This window comes from Chiloscyllium plagiosum, unplaced genomic scaffold (genome assembly GCF_037043375.1).
Source record: "Chiloscyllium plagiosum isolate Xiang-an unplaced genomic scaffold, Cpla_swu_hap1 HiC_scaffold_16, whole genome shotgun sequence".
Lineage (NCBI taxonomy): Eukaryota > Metazoa > Chordata > Chondrichthyes > Orectolobiformes > Hemiscylliidae > Chiloscyllium > Chiloscyllium plagiosum.
In genome coordinates this window covers 73,818,906-73,842,190 of record NW_028270154.1, presented here as the reverse complement: position 1 = coordinate 73,842,190, position 23,285 = coordinate 73,818,906, and the positions used below count along the sequence as shown (strand labels likewise).

At 41.2% G+C, this 23,285-nt stretch overlaps 1 protein-coding gene across 1 annotated transcript in view; it reads right to left on the bottom strand.

Annotated features, from left to right (window-relative positions):
- Positions 1-23,285, bottom strand: part of LOC122556776 (ran-binding protein 17-like) — a 1,080,295-nt gene that overhangs the window by 812,353 nt on the left and 244,657 nt on the right. The window contains exons 5-7 of the mRNA XM_043703926.2: positions 19,709-19,774; positions 18,816-18,920; positions 15,610-15,775 (exon numbers count right to left, since the gene is read on the bottom strand). Coding sequence (XP_043559861.2) covers positions 15,610-15,775; positions 18,816-18,920; positions 19,709-19,774 — 337 coding nt within the window. The remainder of the gene's footprint in view (positions 1-15,609; positions 15,776-18,815; positions 18,921-19,708; positions 19,775-23,285) is intronic.

Genomic DNA, 23,285 nt, shown 5'->3' with positions numbered 1-23,285 from the left:
CCACACAACACAATGGAAGTTATTCCCAATGTAAAGGAGGGATTTTGTCTTCACAGGGACTGTGCAGTGGTCGCTCTTACCAATACTATCATGGACAGATATCAATCTGCCAGCTGCAGATGCAAGAATTAGGTCAATTATGTTTATCCCTCTTGTTGGTTCTCTCACTCCCTGCCGCAGACCCCATCTATCAGCTATGCTCTTTAGAACCTGACCAGCTTGGTCAGTATTACTGCTGCCGAGCCACTCTTGGTGGTCGGCATTGAAATCCTCCACCCACAGTACGTTTTGTGCCCTTGCCATCCTCAGTGCTTCCTTGAAGTGCTGTTCAACATGGAGGAGTACTGATTCAGCAGCTGAGAGAGCACAATACAGGTTAATCAGGAGATTTCCTTGCTCATATTTTAATGAAGGCATGATACTTTATGAGGTCCAAAGTCAATGCTGAGGACCACTGGGGCCATCCCTCCTGACTGTGCCACCACGTCTGTTGGGTGTGTTGTGTTGAAGGGACAGGATGTATCTCGGAATGGTAATGGTGGTCTCTGTGAAATTGTGAGGTATGGTTCCATGAGTATGGCTATGTCAGGCTGTTGCTCAACTAATCTGTGAGACAGCTCTTCAAATGTCGGCACTAGCACCCAGATGATCATAAGGAGGACTCTGCAAGATCGACAGTGTTGTTTCTGCCATTTCATTTTCGGGCACCTCAATCGATGCCAAGTGACCGGTCTGGTTTCATTTCTTTGAGACTTTGGCATGATTGGTATAACTAGGTAAAAACAAGGACTGCAGATGCTGGAAACCAGATTCTTGAATAGACTGGTGCTGGAAAAGCACAGCAGTTCAGGCAGCGTCCGAGGAGCAGGAAAATCGATGTTTCGGGCAAAAGCCCTTCATCAGGAAGAGAGGCAGAATGCCTGCAGGATGGAGAGATAAATGAGAGGAGGGCGAGGGTGGGGAGAAAGAAGCATAGAGTACAATTGGTGAATGGGGGTTGGGATGGAGGTGAAAGGTCAGAGGGGAGGGTGGGGTGGATAGGTGGAAAGGAAGATAGGCAGGTAGGACAAGTCATGGGGACAGTGCTGAGCTAGAAGATTGTAACTGGGGTGAGGTGGGGGAAGGGGAAATGAGGAAACTGTTGAAATCCACATTGATGCCCTGGGGTTGAAGTGTTCTGAGTCGGAAGATGAGGCGTTCTTCCTCCAGGCGTCGGGTGGTGAGGGAGCAGCGGTGAAGGAGGCCCAGGACCTCTATGTCCTCGACTGAGTGGAAGGGGAGTTGAAATGTTGGGCAACAGGGCAGTGTGGTTGATTGGTGCGGGTGTCCCAGAGATGTTCCCTAAAACGATGTACTAGGAGGCGTCCAGTCTCCCCAGTGTAGAGGAGACGGCATCGGGAGCAGCGGATACTGGTGGATGTGCAGATAAAACTTTGATGGATGTGGAAGGCTCCTTTGGGGCCTTGGATGGAGGTGAGGGAGGTGGTGAGGGCACATGTTTTGCAATTCCTGTGGTGGCAGGGGAAGGTGCCAGGACGGGAGGGTGGGTTGTTGGGGAGGTGGGGGGAGACCTGACTTAGTCACGGAGGGAACGGTCTTTGTGGAGGCGGAAAGGGATGGGGAGGGAAATATATTCCTGGTGGTGGGGTCCATTTGGAGGTGGCGGAAATGTCATCGGATGATTTGGTTTATGCAAAGGTTGGTAGGGTGGAAGGTGAGCACCAGGGGAGTTCTGTCCTTGTTACAGTTGGAGGGGTGGGGTCTGAGGGCAGAGGTGTGGGAGGTGGACGAGATGCGATGGAGGGCATCTTTAACCACGTGGGAAGGGAAATTGCAGTCTCTAAAGGAGGAGGCCATCTGGTGTGTTCTGTGGTGGAACTGGTCCTCCTGGGTGCAGATACGGTGGAGGTAGTGGAATTGGGGATACGGGATGGCATTTTTGCAGGAGGTAGGGTGGGAAGAGGTGTAATCCAGGTAGCTGTGGGAGTCGGTGGGTTTGTAAAAAATGTCGGTGTCAAGTCGGTCGTCATTAATGGAGATGGAGAGGTCCAGGAAGGGAAGGGAGGTGTCAGAGATAGTCCAGGTAAATTTAAGGTCAGGGTGGAATGTGTTAGTGAAGTTGATGAATTGCTCAACCTCCTCACGGGAGCATGAGGTGGCGCCAATGCAATCATCAATGTAGTGGAGGAAGAGGTGGGAGTGGTGCCGGTGTAACTACAGATTCCCACAGCTACCTGGGTTACACCTCTTCTCAGCCTACCTCCTGCAAAAATGTCATTCTACTAAAACTTTTCTACAAACTCTGAGGTCTTGACAAACTTCCTAAAGTGTGCTGCCAAGAGTTGTATATTATATTCCAATGAAGTCCTAATCATTGATTTATACGAACATTTTGCATGACTTTGCTGCCTTTATGCTCATTGCTTTTATTCTCAATGCCTCTATTTGTAAAGCCAAGTATACTATACACTTTCTTAACTGCCTTTGCCTCTTACCCTTCCATTTTCAACAATATGCAAACACACACACACACATAGGTTCTCCCTTTCCTGCAAATCCCTCACAACAGAGCCATTTTGACTATATGGCCCCTTTTATGGTGTTTCTTGTACATGGAACATATTTTGATGCTGATTTAGGTTAAGGAGTGTGATGGAGTTTGTCTTTGAAGTAAAGAGGTCAGCTCTCATTAACTACAAGAAAAATCAGAACAAGAAAATTCTGAATGCACTAAGCACCACTCAAAAGTAAAATACAACTAACCCGCTAGATGGTGTGATAATGACTTCTGGATTAGTGGTACTGGAAGAGCACAGCAGTTCAGGCAGCATCCAAGGAGCAGCGAAATCGACGTTTCGGGCAAAAACCAGATAATGACTTCTGGTTATAACTCTGGATATTTCTGTGCCGGACAGGAGTGAACAATTGTTGCAGTTTTTCCACGTGCTCTTGAAATGTTGTCTATTCATTGTTTGATCAGTCATTGCCCATCCATGCCTTTAAGTAAGATTTCTGAATTTCTTATACCCAGCTTGCCCCTCATACCATCGCAGTTTCCTTTATTTAGATTCAGGACCCTAGTCTCAGAACCAACTCTGTCATGTCCATCTTAATGAACAAACGTTAGCTGAGATGAGCCTAAACTCATCATGCAAGAGAAAACTGCACTTCTTCTATATTTGCACAAACATCTCTGTCTCTACTGGAGAGAGGAGACAATACTTTAAGATATGTATGATACGAAGATTATGACCCCTAACAGAAGAGATCATAGCAACTCCAACAATTATCAAGGTACCTTAGCAAGAATAATAGGATGTAATTGTTCCTGTTCGATTGAAGGCTGGTAGGTTCCTGAAGAAGGGCTTATGCCCGAAACGTCGATTCTCCTGTTCCTTGGATGCTGCCTGACCTTCTGCGCTTTTCCAGCAACACATTTTCAGCTCTGATCTCCAGCATCTGCAGCCCTCACTTTCTCCTAGGAGTAGGGAACCCTGGATGACTAGAGATTTTAAACTTCTTAACATTGACTGGGACTGCCATAGTGTTAAGGGCTTGAATGGAGTGAAATTTGTTAGTGCGTTCAAGAAAAATTTCTCAAGCAGTATGTAGATGGCCCTTTTGGGAAATAAGGCAGGGCAAGTGATGGTAGTGTTAGTGGGAGAACACTTTGGGACTAGTTAGTTTTACATTCCATTAGTTTTAAAACAGCTATGGAAAAGGGTAAGTCTGGTCCACAAGTTAAGGTCCCAAAATTGGGCAAGGCCAATTTTGATGGTCTTAGATAGGAGCTTTCTAAAATTGATTGGGGGAGACTATTTTCATGCAAAGGGGTATCTAATAGGCGGGAAATTTTCAAGAGTGAGCTAATGATTGTTCAGGGCCAACATGTTTCTGTTCGAATGAAGGCTGGTAGGAGTAGGGAACCCTGGATGACTAGAGTTACAGAGGCAAAAGGTGTGGTGCTGGAAAAATGTAGCCAGTCAGGCAGCATCTGAGGAGCAGGAGAGTCTACGTTTCAAGCATAAGCTCTTCATCAGGAATGTGGGGGAAACCCAAGGGGGCTGAGAGATTAACGGGAGGGGTGTGGGGCTGGGGGAAAGTAGCTGGGAATGTGATGGGTAGATGAAGGAGGGGAATGATGGTGATAGGTCAGAGCGGAGATTGGAGTGAAGAAGGTTACCTGGGAATGCAGCAAGATCTTGATCAACTGGCCAGTGGGCTGAAGAATGGCAGATGGAATTTAGTTTAGATAAAAACAAGTTATTGCATTGAGGTGGGTCAAAAGAGGGCAAGATGTCAATGGTAGGGACCTGGGGAGTGTTATAAAGCAAAGAGATTTATGGTTACAGGTTCATAGCATTGTTGAAAGTAGAGTCACAGGTAGATAGGGTGGTGAAGGCTTTCAGCATGCTTGCTTTCATCAGTCAGGGCACTGAGTTTAAGAGTTGGGACATCTTGTTACAGCTGTACAAGATTGTTGATGAGGCCACATTTGGAGTACTGAATGCAGCTCTGGTCACTCTACCTTCGAAAGGATATTATGAATCATGGAAGAGTGCACAAAAGATTTGCTAGGATGCAACTTGGACTGGAAGGTTTGAGTTATAAGGAGAGGTTGAATAAGTTAGGACCTTTTCCCCAGGAGCATAGGAGACTGAGGGGTGAGCATATATAGGTCTATAAAATCATGAGAGGCATAGAGAAGGTAGATAGCTAATAGTTTTTAGATTAGAGTTGTGCTGGAAAAGCACAGCAGGTCAGGCAGCATCCGAGGAGCAGGAAAATCAACGTTCGGGCAAAAGCCCTTCATCAGGGATGTTTGCCCGAAACGTCGATTTTCCTGCTCCTCGGATGCTGCCTGACCTGCTGTGCTTTTCCAGCATCACTCTAATCTAGACTCTGGTTTCCAGCATCTGCAGTCTTTGTTTTTGCCTAGCTAATAGTTTTTCCCCATGGGAGGGAAAAACTAGAGTGCAGAGGTTTAAGGTGAGAGAAAAGAGATATGAAACATAGAAGGTGGCGAATGTCTGGAATGGGCTGCCAGAGGTACAGGTGGAAGTGAGTATAATTTCATCGTTTAAGAAACATTTAGATAGGTACATGGAAGGGATAGGTATCGAGGGATATGGACCAAATGCAGATAAATTGTTTAATTTTGAAAACTGGGCGGGATGGAGAAGATGGGCCAAAGGGCTTGTTTCTATGCTGTAGACGTCTATGACTCCATCTCCCTGTTGAGCGTTGTGAGCAAGGTATTTACCAGCACTTGAGAGTGTGGATTCCTGATGAAGGGCTTATGCCTGAAATGTCAATTCTCCTGCTCCTTGGATGCTGCCTGACCTGCTGCGCTTTTCCAGCACCACACTCTCGACTCTGATCACCAGCCATCTGCAGTCCTCACTTTCTCCTATTTACCAGTACTGCCTTACCAGACTACAGGTCTTAGCTAAATGCATCTATTCCAAATCCCTGTGTGGTTTCTGAACTGACAGGCCTATGACTTAAGTAATCTTCTCAGTACAGGGAAATGCTACAAAAAAAAAAGACCACAATATATTGTCTTCATCAAACTCTCAAATGGCATTCGGTCATATAAAGAGAGGTAGTCTACTTAAGCAGCTGGAAAAAAAATACTAGCTGTGTGCTGATTCAGCTCAGTGTGATCTCCTTATTCCCTGACAACACAATAGGTAAGGTCAACTAATGACAGGCTAACACTGAAACCTTTTCAGATCCACAGTTTGATGAAATGGATTTGTTCTGGCACCAACACTCTTTGCTACATTCTTCTCAGCTTCTGTCATATGCTTTCATGCCATCTACAGAGGTCTACTCACATTACAAAATTAACAGCAAGTAATTCAGCCTTGCTAAACTGTGGTCAAAGACCAATATGCTTCCCCCCCCCCCTTCCGCCCCAATACTGTTCTGTTAACAGTAACATTCTATATTTCAATAGCAAATGATCAACCTTCTGTCACTTATAAGCATCTAGTTTCACCATCAGGAACACAAATTCATGGTCCAGGATGTAGTCATAGCACCACCAATCAGCAGTGACAATGTGATGTGAAAGTTGCTCATTATGTTATGACATAGAGAAAGACAACCAAATCAAGTTTGCCTCCCTATGCCTGTCTTCGCAACATAGTAAAGGTTAAAATACTCAATGACCCCATTAGTTTCTAACCAGACTTTTTGAATAACAGATACTAGGCAATGGGTTTATAGCTTCAAGAAAAGATCAAAATTTATTAATAGTACACTAACTTTAGCAGAGTAAAGTTAAACCACGTGGTAATATAATTAATGTCTATGATTTAAACACAATCTTCTTTGATTCTTAAAGACAGATGGAGACACAGAGATAGGTAAGGGATAAATAGAAAGAAAAAAATGAGATGTAACTGGCTAATTCATTTAAACTGTTTACACAATCCATAATCTCACCAGCAGATGGTATTATATCTTGCTTGGTTTCTGACAACACTGATGCATGCAGATAGCTTCAATTGGGCTCCAAGGAATTTTCCTTTATTTCTAATAACTGAAATTCTATTTTTTTTCTTATAACTGAGATTCAATTCAGTGAGTCCAATTAGCTTTTTAAATTAGATGATATTGAGAGGATAATCAGGGAGCAATGAAACATCAATTCTGCAGCAAAAGTTGCCAAAATCCTTCTGACTCAAACAATTCAAAAACCAGTTCAAACTCTGGCCTCTTCCTGCTCATGATCATCTCCCTACGTGGTCCTAGTTAACATTCAACATCTATCTGTTTCAATATAAGGTCTCTCTGGAACCAAAATATCTAGAGAATTCTCTGAACAGGAATCAACCTGGAATTAACTTCCATGTCTGGCCTCATAAACAAATAGCAGTTCATTTGTACTCTTTTTTACAAAAAAACATGCTGCTGATCACAGTCCAAAGGTCACTTTCAGCTCTCAGCTCACAGTTCACAGTTCCCAACCAAAAATGATTTTTTTAAAAAATGAAGAAAAAGTTCTAACAAAAGCTTCACGTATCTAGGCTCCATAATCACCAGCAAACTCTCATGATGCTGGAATCAACTCACTTCAAAAAAGTGTCCAAATTGAGATTATGGAACAACAGAGTGCTAAATGGTTGGTATATAACAAGTCTGCATCCTCAAAACATTACTCTACAGTGCTAAGATTTCAATAACATATCCCAGAAAAGGCCAAACAGTTGCCATTTTGGCTGTCTCAGACATATCTTTGGCATCACTTGGCAGGACTACATTACCAACACAGAGGTTTTGGGTATTGCTAATTCTGTCAGCCTGCACCCATTATTAAGGCAACATCATCTGCTTAGATTCAGCCGTGTACATTGGATAGGTAACTGTCATATATCCAAATACCTTCTGTACAGTGACCTGGCCACTGAGTCACAACCTCCTATTGTCTATCCCTCTGCAACAAAGCAAGAAATAAGATGGTAGACATTGACAATGACAAATGGGAGACAGTCATTGAGGGTGATGACCTCTGGAGGCTGACTGTTTGGAGGGGCAGTCAAAAAGGTGAGCAGAAGTTAAAAGCTTAGCTAGATAAGAGGAGTTTCCAGAATAACCAGAGAATCACGTACCAAGCCAGCCTACTGTCTCGCTCTGGAGAAAACGTGTCAGTATAGGGCTCTAATGCCTTCAAGATTACACTTAACACAGAGGTAACCATCGGTATCATTATACAAGATGGAGGTTGCCACCATTTTTTTTCTAGGGTATCACTCCACTTTTATATGTATTAAATTTCATTACCATGTCTCTGCCCATTCACTAGTCTATGTCTTCCAGAATTATACTCAAGGTCTTTATTGAATATCGTGTGCTTTGGGGCACCTTATGATCATGAAAGTTCAATGTAAATACATTTTTTTTCCTTTTACTATTTACCACATTGCCAAGATTTGCATCATCCACCATCTTTGGATTTACATTTCCCAAATCCATATTCAGATGATTCATTTTAACAAGATACAACAGTGCCAATATTAATCCCTGGAGAACTCTTACTTCTAGTCAAAAGGAAATTAGTATGCTTACCATTAACCAAATACAATCACACCTCATCATTTCCAAACTAAGTGACATAATAATGACTGGAAGGGTAAACCTTGGCAGATTTTTTCCATTGCTAACATGTCAGCACTGAAGTTAACGGAAACATTACTAACACTCCCCCATATCAGCCAAGAATGGGAGTAGGTTTTAAAACATAAACAATCCATAACAAAGATGGGTGCAGCATCTTAAAATTTACAACTGTGGGACAATTTGAATGAAAACATTACCCTTTATTTAAATTCTTATTTCATGGTAGGACATAATAATGGAAAAGAGGTGAAAGGCTAATATTTTAGCATCAAAAATTCTGTCGAAGCTACGAAAATATTTTTATATGATTAATTCATCTGTGTACACAAGTCAGAGGAATGAACTAGGAAAGCTTTACTGGTCATGGCTCTAAGCCATGGTTAATCTTCAACATTTCATTTGATGAACTCTTGCAGATGTGCTTAATTCAATTATGTTCAACTCAATAATTACCAATGATTTCTGACATCACTCTGGAAACTGGAAATTTCTGTTCTGACAATTCTATTAAATGCTGATAATGTTTCACTAACTGTCAACAATGACCAAAGAAAGAACCCAGGACCTAACGATCTATGAATTTGAGATTACTGACTTTAAAAAGAAAATACAGACTTAGCTATTGATACTTTAAAACAACTTTACTGACCTTTATCAGTGATATAAATAGATGCAAGCTTAAATGCTATACAGTATAGTTTACGCTGAATAGAGCAAACGGACTTTTTGAAAGTTGAGCAGATGCTGCAACCATCTTTGAATTCCCAGTCACAAATAAGGGGAGTCTGTTTAAGCGCCAGAACTGGGTTCAGCAATGTCAAGTGAAGAAACAAAAATCATACAGTAATGTTATAAATCATAATGCTTCATTGGCATGCCATTCAACTCCATTAATAGATCAAACCCATCATTAGATCAACCTCCAGTACTGAGATCTCTCAGCCCAGTTCCAGAAAGTCATGGCCCAAAGCCTGGAAATCACAGTCCAACACTAGAAATCACAGTTGAGCATTGCAAGATCACAGTTTAGCACTGTAAGATTACAGCCAAGCACTGGAAGACAGCATGACAATAATATAAGATTACAGACCTCAGTCCGCTGTTGGGACGCACAGCCTAGCACTGGAAACAACAGCAAAATTAAAAAGAGCACTGCTATTTATACAGATAATTAATGCAATCGACAAGAATCTTAGCTCCAGGGAAGTAGAATCTACATGGATAGAGCTTAGATACACCAAGGGGCAGAAATAGTGGAGTTCATATATAGGTCCCCAAACTGTAGTTTTAATTTTGGAGAAGACATTAAAAGGAAATCAGAAGTGCAAGCAATACAGGTACTGATGAAATAATGGGCAACTTCAATCTGCATATAGATTGGACAAATCAAATCAGTAACAATACTGTCAAGGACAAAATCCTTAAGTGTGTACAGGATGTTTTTCTAGATCAGTATGCTGAGGAACCAATGAGATTGATAATCGAGGTTCATGTGCTATCGGAAAGAATGACCATAATAGGGTCATTAAGGTGGAGAGTACTGGAGTTGATTCTGAGTCTAGGGTCCTGCATCTAAATAAAGGAAACTGCAATGGTATGTGGCACAAGCTGGGTATGATAAATTGGAGAACATTATTTAAAGGCACGGACAGGCAATGACTGATCAAAAGATCAATAGCCGACATTTAAAGAGCATATGGAGAAACTGCATGGATTATTCGTTCCTACTGGTACAAAAATAAAATGGGAAAGGTGACCAGACCATGGCTAACAAATGAAATTAGGAATAGTATTAGATCCAAGGAAACAGAATAAAAATTGGCCAGTAAATGCACCAGAGCCAAGAAGTAGAGTGAATTTAAACTTCAGCAAACCAAGACAAAAGGTATTCATTAAGGGCGCAAAATAGAATAAGAGAATTAACTTGCAGGTAAAACAGAAACTAATTTTAATTTTTTTTTCTTGTGAAGTGAAAAAGCATAGTGAAGACAAATATAGGTCCCTTACAGTCAGAAAAAGGGGAAGATGAAATGGGGAAGAGAGAGATGGCAGATTAACTAAATACATATTTTGGTCCTGTCTTCACAAAAGAGGGTACAAATAACATCCCCAAATAGTTGAAGAACACAGCCTAGTCAGAGAGAAGATCTGAAGGAAATTGGTGTTGGGGAAATTGAAAGATCCACATAGCCCAATAAACCACATGCCAGAGGTGGCCCTCAAATACTGGTTTTCAAGATCAGTATCTATAGATTCTGGAACAGTTCCTATGGATTGGAAGGTAGCTAACATAACACCGCTATTCAAAAAAGGTAGAGACAAAATGGAATTATAGACTAGTTAACCTAACATTTGCATTGGGGAAAATGCAAGTCCATTATAAAAGATTGAATAGCACAGCGCCTGAAAAACACCTAACAGGATTGGACAGACTCAGTATGGATTTATGAAAAGGAAATCATGCTTGATAAATCTACTGTACATTTTTGAGAATGTCACTCATACAGTTGATAAGGGGGTCCCCATTGATGTGGTCTACTTAGAAAGTCAGAAGGCTTTCAACAAGGTCCTTTTTAAGAGATTACCTTGCAAAGCGAAATTGCATGCGATTGGGTGTAATGTACTGACATCACTAGAGAACTGGTTGGCAGACAAGGAAAGAAGAGAATAGGAATAAATGGGTCTTTTCTGAGTAGCAGCTACTGATTAGTGGGTTACTGCAAAGGTCAGTGTTTGGATCTCTGCTATTCACAATATATATTCACAATTTGAATGAGGGGATTAAAAGTAATATTTCAAAATTCGCAGACAACACAAAGCTGAGTGGGAGAGTGAATTCTGAAGAGGATGCAAAGATCCTTCAGTGTGATATGGACAAGTTGGGTGAGTTGGCAAATGTATGAAATGAAGAATATGGGGATAAATTTGTAAGCAAAAGCAGAAAGGTAGATTATTACCTGAATGACAATTGTTTGGGAAAGGAGGAGATACAAGGAGGGGCCCAGGAGGAGATACAAGGAGGCCTAGGTGTTCTTATACACCAGTTGCTGGAAGTAAGCATGCAGGAGCAGCAGATGATGAAGACAACAAATGATATATTGGCATTCATAATGGAAGGAATCTAGTACAGAAGCAGGAATTTGCTGCAATTGTTCAGGGCATTGGAGACCCCATGGCTATTGTGTACAGTTTTAGTCTCCTTAGCTGAGGAAGGATGCTTTGTCGATGGAGGAAATGCAACAAATGATTATCACTCCAATTCCTGGAATGGCAGAATGAAGAGAAACTGGATCAGTTAGCACCTTATTCAGTGAAGTTTAAAACAATGAAGAGGATCTTATTGAAACTTATAAAATGCAACAGGATTAGACAGTATAAATGCAACAAAGATGTTGCGGATGACTGGAGAATCCAGAACCAGGGGTTATAGTTTAAGGATGCAGATAGGCCATTTAGTACTAATGTGAGGAAAAACATCTTCACCCAGAGAACGATGAGTCTGTGAAATTCTCTGCCACTGAATGCAGATGAAGCCAAAACATGGAAAGCTATTCAAGAATGCGACAGATATAGTTCCTAAAGCTATAGGGATCAAAGGCTATGAGGAGAAAACAGGAAGACAGTACTGAGTTGGATGATCAGCTATAAACATACTGAATAGCACAGCAGGCTCGAAGGGCTGAATTACTTTCTGGTTGCAATTTTCTATGTTCCTCTCAAGGTGTAGAAATTTCTTCTCATCTCAGTTTTGACTACCTTTTGCCAACCCCGAAAATGCTATGCTAAGAGTTCTATTAAAAAGCCTGCATCTAACTTTATTTCCATCCAAACTAAAGCCTGACATTCTATGGCTAGCAAAGGTTGGACTTGGTTCACAAGAATCACAGATTCTAAGAGGATATATGAAACATGATCTTTTATTTTGCAGAACATTTGTCAGTTAGAGTTTTTTTTTTCTTTTAGTGATCTCTTAAAATACCACATCTACAGAGTTTATTGCCCATTTGTGATTTGTGAAATGTGTTTGTGAGAGACTACAGTAACATCATTCAAGTCTGGATTATAACTTAGTTCGTAACCAACTTTTTCAAAAGTTTTAGGAATATGTTTTATTGAGAATAAATTGATTATTTTGAATTTGTTGAAGTCTGATGAAACGGTCTTCTATTCTGAATAGTAGTATACAGGGGAAGCAATTCAGTATTTTAGTAATTGCACATTTAAACCAAAGGTACGATGGCTGTGGTAATGGAGCTAGATTACCAGTATATTCCCCTCATCAGAATCAGAACAAAAGAATTAAAAGGAGACTGAAATAGAGATGTTCCACCACCAAACGCATATTCTCCTCCAACAGCATTCGAAAGAAACCGTTCCCTCTGCAAAACCTATGTTCAATCATCCATAACCCAGCTCAATATCCTACAGCACCTTTCCACTCAAGGATCGAGGTGCAAGTACCAGCCCTTTTACCACCTCCTTCAGCACCTTTTAACACTCAAAGACTCCTTCCAGGTTCAGTCAACTACATTCACTGCTCAACTGCAATCTTCTCCACACAGTAGAGACAATACTTAGAATGGGTGACACATCATTCAGCCCACAAACATGACCCCAACCTTCCTGTTTCTACACATCTTAATTCATTTCTTTGCGCTCATGTTTGCCTTTCTATCCTCAATCTGCTGCAACATTCCAGAATTCATATTCACATTGCTGACTTTTGCAACGTCTGGGTGAAGCTCAATGCAAGCTTGGGGAACAATAATTTGTCCTTGTATTAAGTATTTCACAGTTTCTTGGACTCGTACAATGAACTACCTCCTCCATTAGAATCATAGTGATCTAAAGCACAGAAAAAGGCCTTCAGCCCAGCATGCCCACGTCACTCAAAAAACAACTACCTAAACATTTCAGCACTTGGCCCATAGTATTGTATGCCTTGGCATCACAGACATAAAAAGGGATGTAGGTTTGCTCATTTTGTCACAATACTAGGTAACATCTTCAGTGAGCCTCCGGATGATGCATTAGTGGTCTAGCCCACTTTCTATTTATGTGTTTGGGTTTCCTTGGGTTGGTGATGTTATTTCCTGTTTGTTTTTTTAATCACGGGGTGGTAAATGGGACCCAAGTCAATGTGTTTGTTGATAGAATTCCATTGAAATGCCAGGCTACTAGGAATTCTCGTGCATGTCTCTGATTGGCTTGTCCGAGGATGGATGTATTGTCCCAGTCGAAGTGGTGTTCTTCCTCATCTGAATGTATGGATACTAATGAGAGTTAAATATAAATAGTTAAATGCCATGAGGGATTCGCCTCCATCACCCTCACAGCAATGAGTTCTAGATTCCCAACAGGCCACTGGGTGAAAAGGTTTTTCGTACACCTCCTTTGATCCTTCTTATCATAAATCTATGTCTTCAGCCAAATCTATTAATTCCACATTATATCAAGAAACAGTTTGGAGACACGGGATACTGCAAGGACTATGGGCCTTGACAAAACTTCTACAATAATACTGAAAACCTGTGCTCTAAGACTTGCTGCTTCCCTAGCCAAGCTCTTCCAGTACAGCTACAACACTGGCATCTATCCGATAATGTGGAAATTTGCCCAGGTAACTATACACAAAGCAAAGGACAAACTCAACTGAGGCAAACACCGTTCCATCAGTTTACTCTCAATCGTCACAGTGGCACAGTGGTTAGCACTGCTGCCTCACAGCACCAGAGACCCGGGTTCAATTCCCGCCTCAGGCGACTCTGTGTGGAGTTTGCACATTCTCCCCGTGCCTGCGTGGGTTTCCTCCGGGTGCTCCTGTTTCCTCCCACAATCCAAAAATGTGCAGGTTAGGTGAATTGACCATGCTAAATTGTCCGTAGTGTTAGGTGAAGAGGGAAATGTAGGAGTATGGGTCTGGGTGGTATACGCTTCGGCGGGTCGGTGTGGACTTGTTGGGCCGAAGGGCCTGTTTCCACACTGTAAGTAATCTAATCTGATGGAAGGTGTTATCAACAGTGATATCGAACAGCCCATGCTCAGCAACAACATGCTCAGTGATGCCCAATTTGGATTTTGCTAGTACCACTCAACTCCTGACCACATCACAACCTTGGACAAAAGATCCAGAGGTGAAACAAAAGTGACAGCCTTGACATCAAAGCTGCATTTGCGTGGCATGAAGAAGCCTTAATAGTCTGAGTTTAATGGGAAGATGGAGAAACTCTGCACTGGTTCGCGTCATACCTGGCACACAGGAGTATGGTTGTGGTTGTTGGAGGTCAGTCATCTCAGCTTCAGGAGATCGCTGCAGGTATTCCTCAGGGTAGTGCCCAAGGCCTGCTGTTGCTTCATCACTGACCTTCCATCCATCATAAGGTCAGAAATGGGAATGCTTACCAATGATTACACAAAGTTCAATATTATTCGCCACTCCTCAGATACTGGAGCATTTCATATTCAAATGAATCAAGACCAAGACAATATCAAAGCACAGGCTGAAAGGTGGCATGTAACATTCATGCTAAGCAATGATTATCACCAATAGAGACAAGCTAATCACTGACCCTTGATATTAAGTGGCGTTACCACCATCAACAATGTGAGGGCAAGCATTGACCAGAAATTGAACTGGTCTCGCCATATAAAGAGTCATTACAAGGGCAGATCAGAGACTGGGCATTCTGCAACAAGTAATGTACATTCTAACTCCCCAAAGCCTATCTAATGATCTACAAGGCACAAATCAAGAGTGTGATGGAATACTCCTGGATTGCCTGGAAGAGTGTAGCTCCAACAACTCCCAAGAAACTGGACATCATCCAAGACAAAGCCACCTGCTTGAATGGTGCCATATCCATAAACATCCACTCCCTCCACTACTCCTGCAGCAGTGTGTACCACCTACAAGATGCACTGCAGAAATTCAGCAAAGATACTGAAACAGCACCTTCCAAACCCATGACTGATTCCATCTAGAAGGACAAGGGCAGCAGGTACAAGGGAACACCATTACCTACAAATTCCTCTCAAGCCACTCACCATCCTGACTTGGAAATGCAATTGCTGTTCCTTCAGCATGCTGGGTCAAAAGTCTGGAATTCCGCCTATAACAGTATCTTGAGTCTACCTAAAGCACACCAGTCTACATCAGTTCAAGAAGGCAGCACACTACCATCTTCTCAAGGGCACCGAGGTTTGGGTAATAAATTTTCACGTCCTACAAATCAATTTTTAAAAATTCTCCCATTCTCTAACTTCTCCTGATCTTTTATTCTATTCTTCTTCCTTGCAGCACAAAACCCATTACATTCCTACATCACTTCATGACCACAGACATCACATTTGAATAAAACGTTAACTTTTTTTCTCTCTCCACAGGTGCTGCCAGTTCCATCAATACTTTTCTTTATTTGGTTCTTAATACAATTTAAATAAATGAGATAGATCTTGCCATTTCTTCTATTTGTCCCATCTTACCTGCCCTCCAGTTCGTTGGAATTTGCACAGTACAAAGGTCATCTGTAGATTCATCGGCTGAATTCCCAATGAAGTCAAAGCTAAGGCAGTTCAGCACAAGTTTGAGAAGATGCATCACCAGACTGTGTTGTGTTTGGTCCTGAAAGTTTAAAGGCTTCGCCAACACCTAAACAGAATAAAAATATTAAAAGGCGAGTATCCTGGAGGCTGAAAAACTTGGACAGCTTTACAATTATTTTCCTCGAGATAGAGTGTGAATGAAAGACATCTTCAGATGTTGTATTAATCACAAGGACCTGCTTTCCATTTTGCATTGTGAAAAAGTACTCAACAAAAATCAATATGATCATGAAGGAGGAGAAAATGTTGGTGACATAGAATGTGAAGAAATGGAAAAAAAATGTTTTTTTTTAAGAATCACCTTTGAGTATGGTTGTGATACTTATTGAATGAGGAGTCTTGAGGCCTGAGGAAATAATCCAGTGGACAATTATTCAAATCTTACCAAGCAGTTTTGAGAATTTTAGTTCACTTGAGAAGAAATGCGAGTCGAAAAATGTGACGCTGGAAAAACACAGCAGGTCAGACAGCATCCGAGGAGCAGGAGAATCGACGTTTCGGGCATAAGCCCTTCTTCAGAAATACCCGAAACGTCGATTCTCCAACTCCTCAGATACTGCCTGGCCTGCTGTGTTTTTCCAGACCACGTTTTTCAACTCTGGTCTCCAGCATCTGCAGTCCTCACTTTCTCCTCAGAAATGCAAGTCTCTAAGTCTTCATCTCCCTCTCTGAGCCCCTGCTCCCAAGTCCCTCTCTCTGAATTCCCACTTTCTGACTCTGATCTTGCATTCTCTCATGTCTCTAATCTCCCCGGTCTCCCCGAGGTCCATTCCCTAAGATCTCTGAATGCCCATTCACCAGTCCCACTGCCCTCCCCCGCCAATGTCTCTGTCTCTGGAATATATAAATGGCGTAGACCCAAATAAAGGAGAGTTGATCAATAAGTTTGCAAATACAGTATTAAAAAAATTGGTAGCCTGGTAAATAGCAAGGAGGCTTTAGATTATAGAATGACATGGATAGACTAGTCACACGGGCTCAGCCATATCAAATGGAATTCAATCTGTGTGAGTTGACAGATGTGGGCAGGACAAAGAGTGTGAATGAAAGTGTGTCACTCTATCTGACACACTGCCTCCCTGGGCGGCACGGTGGCACAGTGGTTAGCACTGCTGCCTCGCAGCGCCAGAGACCCGGGTTCAATTCCCGACTCAGGCAACTGACTGTGTGGAGTTTGCACGTTCTCCCCGTGTCTGCGTGGGTTTCCTCCGGGGGCTCCGGTTTCCTCCCACAGTCCAAAAGATGTGCAAGTCAGGTGAATTGGCCATGCTAAATTGCCCGTAGTGTTAGGTAAAGGGGTAAATGTAGGGGTATGGGTGGGTTACGCTTCGGCGGGTCGGTGTGGACTTGTTGGGCCGAAGGGCCTGTTTCCACACTGTAAGTAATCTAATCTAAACAAAGTAAGGGAATACATAATGAATGGTAGATCCCTGGAAAGCACCAAGGATCAGAGTGCATTAGTGTGCATAACTACTAGTCCCTTAAGTACGCTAGCAGGATAGGTAAGTGGTTAAGAAGACATGTTGTATGTTTGCCTTCATTAGAAGAGTGAATGCGTAACTTAATCCTAGGGAAGACCTTGAGTTAAACTCCAGAGAGTTTAAGATCAGGGAGGTAATACTGGATACATGGGTTGGGCGACTGCTAGAGCATTGCATACAGTTCGGGAATCCAATTATGAGAGATTGTGGAGAAGAGATTTAATTGGTTCATACCTGGGCAGACAGTTTTAATTATGAAGAGAAATTGGATAGACTGGGATTAATTTCCTTGGAGCAGAGAAGACTAAAGGGGGAACATGATTAGGATGTATAAAATTATGAGGGCCATAGATAGGTCAAACAGGAAGAAACATTCCCTTGCGGAGGAATCAATGACTGCAGCATAGATTTAGAGGAAGAGACAGAAGTTTTAAAGGTGATGTGAGGAAAATCTTTTCTCTGAGATTACTGTGGAAATTTGAAACTCATTGCCTCTAAGTGTGATAGGGATAGAAACCCAAATAGCATTTAAGTAGTATTTTGATGTGTACTTGCAATGCCAAGGCATACAAGACTATGAGATAAGTGGTGGAAAATAGGATTAGAATAGTTGTGTGATTGGACATAGTTTAAAAACATTCAATGGGCTGAATGCTCTTTTTCTGCGTTTTTGACTTCTATGACTGTACGACTGTGAACACCTATTCTCTCATCTCTTTCTCTCGACTCCCATTACTCAGTCTCTCCCTCTCTCTCTGTGAACCTCTAATCTATTCTCTCCTGCTAAGCCCCATTCCCCAGTCTCCTTCTCCAGTTTTACAATGTTGACCATAGATAAAATACAACAAATATCTTAGTTTATTCCTGAAGACACTTTATCCTAACTATTTTTAGTACTAGGCAATAAGAATGCACCCCACAAATAGTGTTTTCAAATTAGTTAAGCTCTCCCTCTCTCACTAGCACCTGAAGGAGTGAGGCTCCAAAAGCTTGTCTTTTCAAATAAACTTGATGAACTATAACCTGGTGTTGTGCAATTTTTGACCATGTCCAATCCAGTTCAACACCTCCACATCAGAGTTAAATTTAAATAACTTTCCTTTTTCTTTCTTTGCAAATCTTCATTAGAAAATTAAAGCAGAAGAGACTGGTTGCATTTCTGTTTCTGGCCATGATACCATTTATTCTTTATTGTATAATTTGGAGAATGGTATATACATTACAGAAGCAATCAAGAAATGGAAGCTAAATAAACTAAACTGTTTTAGGGAGAAGCTGAAACAGATATTTTCCTAACAAATGTCTCTACTAAGCTACCATGCATTTGGTTGCAAGCAGTCCTGATTAAACTCTTAAACACATATTAGGTTTTTATTTTTCAAAAACTCGATTAACTTAGCTGTGTCTGGTGGATGCCAATAGAATACCAGATAAAACTAAAAATATTGTTATTGCACTATATTCCAAACTAAATCAAATATCTTTTGGGCTACAGACAAGTATAATAAACAATTTATGGTATCTGTGCACAGCACTCCAAAGTAATAAAGCATGTTTTGTGAATTCAGGTTATCCCCCAAGTTGTTGGACTGAATATCATCTTACCTCCCTCAGTAATGTACAGGCCAAAGTGAATATTTCTCGTAAACACACATCACGAAATGAGGTAGCTATTCTTCGCTGCTTGGATAATGGTCTTGTTGAATCAGCCTGCAATATAATATTCACAAAACAAAGTAAGTCAACATCCAGGTGCCTAGATAAACCTCGATTCTAGCTACATTGTGCCCTGTTCTGAAGTCAGAAAATGTTTCCTTCTTTCCCTGGCCAGAGTGGGTGAGTGAATGGTTCTCAAACCTCTCCAAGTGAGTGTGAAACTTGATCCGAGGAAGCCATGTTTGGCTTTGTTTGAAAAGCTGCACTGTGCAGGAGTTTATTAATTCATTTGTTATGTTTATATTATGATCAGATTGAAAATCATATTATTAATGGAGAGAAAAATAATTTAATTGTTCTACTCCTTCTGCTGTTTCAGATCATCCTGTTCCACATCTTAGTCCAAACATTGCTAAATTGCTTGGTATGAGTGTTGCACATGAATTTGACACACTTTGTGCAGAGTTACAAAAGTCTACTAATGAGGCAGCACAGTGGCTTGCACTGCTGCCTCACTGCGCCAGGGATCCGGGTTCAATTCCAGCCTCTGTGTGGAGTTTGCACATTCTCCCTGCGTCTGCGCGGGTTTCTGCCAGGTGCTCCAGTTTCCTCTCACAATCCAAAGATGTGCAGGTTAGGTGGATTGGCTATGCTAAATTACCTAGTGTCCAGCGATGTGCAGATTAGGTTCATTAGTCATGAGTTTTGCAGAATTACAGGGATACGATAGGGGGAATGGGTCTGGGTGAGGTGCGACATGGACTTGTTGGGCCGAATAGCCTGCAGGGATTCTATTCTTACTCTTAAAACTATGCAAATTATCATGAGAAATGCATACATACCATGTTCATTTCCTGTGTAAGTTCAGCTAAGATCATCACACCAATTATACAGTGTTCCACACTGCCCTAAACAGACATTAAAAAATATGGCAAGTTTATATTATAGTCCAACAATTCAAAGGAACAAAAGTAAAATTTCTTATACCAGCTGTATAAAACAGTTACTTAAAGCTCAAATCTAAAAAGTCCACTGTTGGATACAACACATTTGCAAACAGTACATCAACACTATATTTAGACACAGGTAGTAAAGTGATATGTGTAGTTAAAATGAAAATAAAGAAAGCATGAGCAGGAGAAGGTCATTCAGCAATCAACATACCCCTGCCATTCAACATGGCTATGGTTGATCCTGGATCTCACCACCATGGTCCTGTGCTCTCCTCAAACTCAGTGATACCAATAGCCTCTAGAAATCTATTTCTTTCTTAAATATAATCAGTGACGACCTCAGTAGAAGGGTGGTGAGACAGTGGAATTCTCTAGTGACCCTTGTCCTGAATCCATTGCCCAGAGAAAACATAATCCCAGCATTCAGTTTGCCCAGTCGTGCTAGAATTCCATACAAGAGAAAAAGATGCCCTCCAACTCTTCCAAACTCTCAGAAACATAGAAAATAGAATCAGAAGTAGACTATTCATCTATTTATTATGATCATCTATTTATTATGATCATCACTGATCATCCAACCAAACAGCCCGTTCCCACTTTCCCCTGTAGCCTTTGACTCCTTTAACCTTATGTGCTGTGTCAAATACTTTCTTGAAATCACACAATGGTTTTGAATTGACCGCTTTCTGTGGTAGCAAATTCCATTGGATCACCCACTGGGTGAAGAAATTTCTCCTCAGCTGAGTCTAAAAGGTTTTCTATGACTGTGACCCCTGATTTTGGAATTCCAGTGAGTACAGATATAATCAACATAATCCCTCCCCATATGACAAACCCAGTATCCCAGGAATCAATTCCTGTACTCCCTCTATAACAATACTTCTTTTAATTCACTCGAGGGTACAGTGACTTCTGGCTGTTTATACTCCCCTTCGAGTATTTGCTGCAACTGCTCTGAGACATCTTTGACCCTGGCACCAGGGAGGCAACACACCATCATAGAATCTTGCTTGCAGCCACAGAAATGCCTGTGCCCCTGACTAGAGTTCCCGACCACAACTGCTCACTTGGAATTTGCCATACCTTGCTTTCCAGCAGTGTTATGGTGCCACAAACCTGACTGCTGCTGTTTTTCCCCGAAAGGCTTTAACCCCAATAATATCCAAAATGGTATACTTGTTTGAGAGAGGACAGCCATAGGAGACTCCTGCACCCGCTGCCTACCTCTCCTAGCGGTCACCGATCCATCTGACGGGTCCTGCAGTGTGATCATCTCCCTGAAGCTACTATCTATCACACACTGTCTCCTGCATGCTCCTCAGTTCTTCCAACTGCTGCTTAAACCGATCCATGTGGTCAGAGAGGGGCTACAACCAGACACACTTCTTGCAGACATAGACACTGCTCGCTGAACTCCCACGTCTGACTGGAATACCCTATCACTCCATTGACTGACATCTCTACCCCTTTAATGACTAGCAGACATAGGGAAAGAAAAGGTTTACCTTACTCTTACCTTGTTGCTGCTTGCCCTTCTCAACTAAATCTAGTATTCATCCGGACCCGCTCTTAGACCTAACTAGCAGCACCTTGACTACAAAGCAGCCCCTTACCAAAACGACCAGAACAAGATGCAGCAATGCCTCCCTCCCTCACTTGCATAACCTCCCAGAGTTACCTCAATTCTCAGTGCTTAGTCACACTTGCTGGTCACATTCATTGCTGGGTACACTTTAGGCCTATCTTTTATAGCATAATGCCTTCAAGGACTTGATCTAGCCAGTTTTCTTAACTAGCTTAATTAGATTAAGTAGCTACACTAGGAGAACTTGTTTTAACTTTTCCTTAGGCCTGAAAATAATGTTAGACATAGCTGAATTCATTACTAGAAGTGAGCCCTTCCCAAATTAAGGATCAATATTTTCACTCAACTCGGAAGTTATTGGATCGAGAAACAGGGAACAGTGGAGGAAAGGAAATTTTCAATCAAATCATCAGCAAAAAAAGAGAATTGCTTAGTAATTTAGCAACAGCGAACATGTCGACAGTTAATACATTTGATTTAACAAATTTGGATAATAAACTTAGAGTTTTAACACAAAAAGTTAAACAAGTGTTGATTCAGATGAATGTGAACAACCAATTGAATGCAAAAGGGGAATTAGTTGAAAATAAAGCTGATAATTATATGGTTACAACATTAGAAGGACATGCAAGACTATAAATCAACATATTAAAAAAGTAACAAATGGTGAGAGACAGAGCAGTGTAGACCCTGTGTAGTGTTTATGGCAATTGGATAATTGAACAACTTAGGCAGAATCTACAACAAGTTAACTAGGGAAAGGTTCCATCTTGGATTCATAATGTACAATTCATTCAAGAAAGGAGATATCCAAATTTATTGGGTTGTCAGTTTCAGCAGTTAACCAATGTTTGGTTTGTGGGAGTATTCTAAGAAAAACCTTGGATGTGATATTGGGTTTTCAAATAATTCCAATAGATGAAGTTGGTTTAAAGGTTTCTGAAGTAAAAAAACTTACAGGAATTATTGAAAAAGGATACGTGGATAGCTTATAATAATACCTTACCATATGCAGTTGAGAAAGGGAGTAGATTAGTAGGTACCAATCTGAATGCCAACAAACAGATAAAATAATTAATTGTGCCTGCACTAAATATCCTAATGAACAGGCTTTGTGTTGGTTTAGAATGGATATAATCTAAAATGTACATTAGAAGCTAAGAATCTTGAAAGACAATTAATAAGGTGAATTAATATGTACCGTTACCAACAATACCTTTTATTTTAAAACGCAAACAGAATAGAGTTCAGTGATATACATAAGAGGAAAATGTCTTTTAATGTTATGGATTATTTAAAAGGGATGTTGAGTAACTATTTTGAGAAATATAACACCCCTATTGAGCTTCTGACAGAAAATCTGGTACAAGTTAAGACCCAGTTCCCTAATACCTATCGAATGTTTGCTAAAAAGTGCTTCACTTTATTAATTGTCTTTCAATGAGATAATAACACAATGTTCTCCCTCACCTTTATAAGCTACCCACGTCGTGACCTCATCAAGATTCTTAGCCTCTAATGTACATTTTAGATTCAGACCCATTCTAAACCCACACAAAACCTGTTCATTACTGCAACTGTACTGAGCCTGGGTGAGACCATATCTGGAGTAACAGTGTCATTTTGGACTCATTACCTAAGAAAAGGTGTACAGGCTGAGGCAATGGCCTGTTGGAATATTCATTGGACTATTAATCCAGAGACTCAGTAATGTGCTGGGGTCCAAGGTTCAAATTCTGCCATGACAGATGGTGGAATTTCAATTCAATATTTTAAAAATCTGCAATTAAGAGTCTATGAATGACCACAAAACCATTGTTGATTGTCAGAAAAACCAATCTGATTCACTGATGTACTTCAGGGAAGGAAATCTGCCATTTT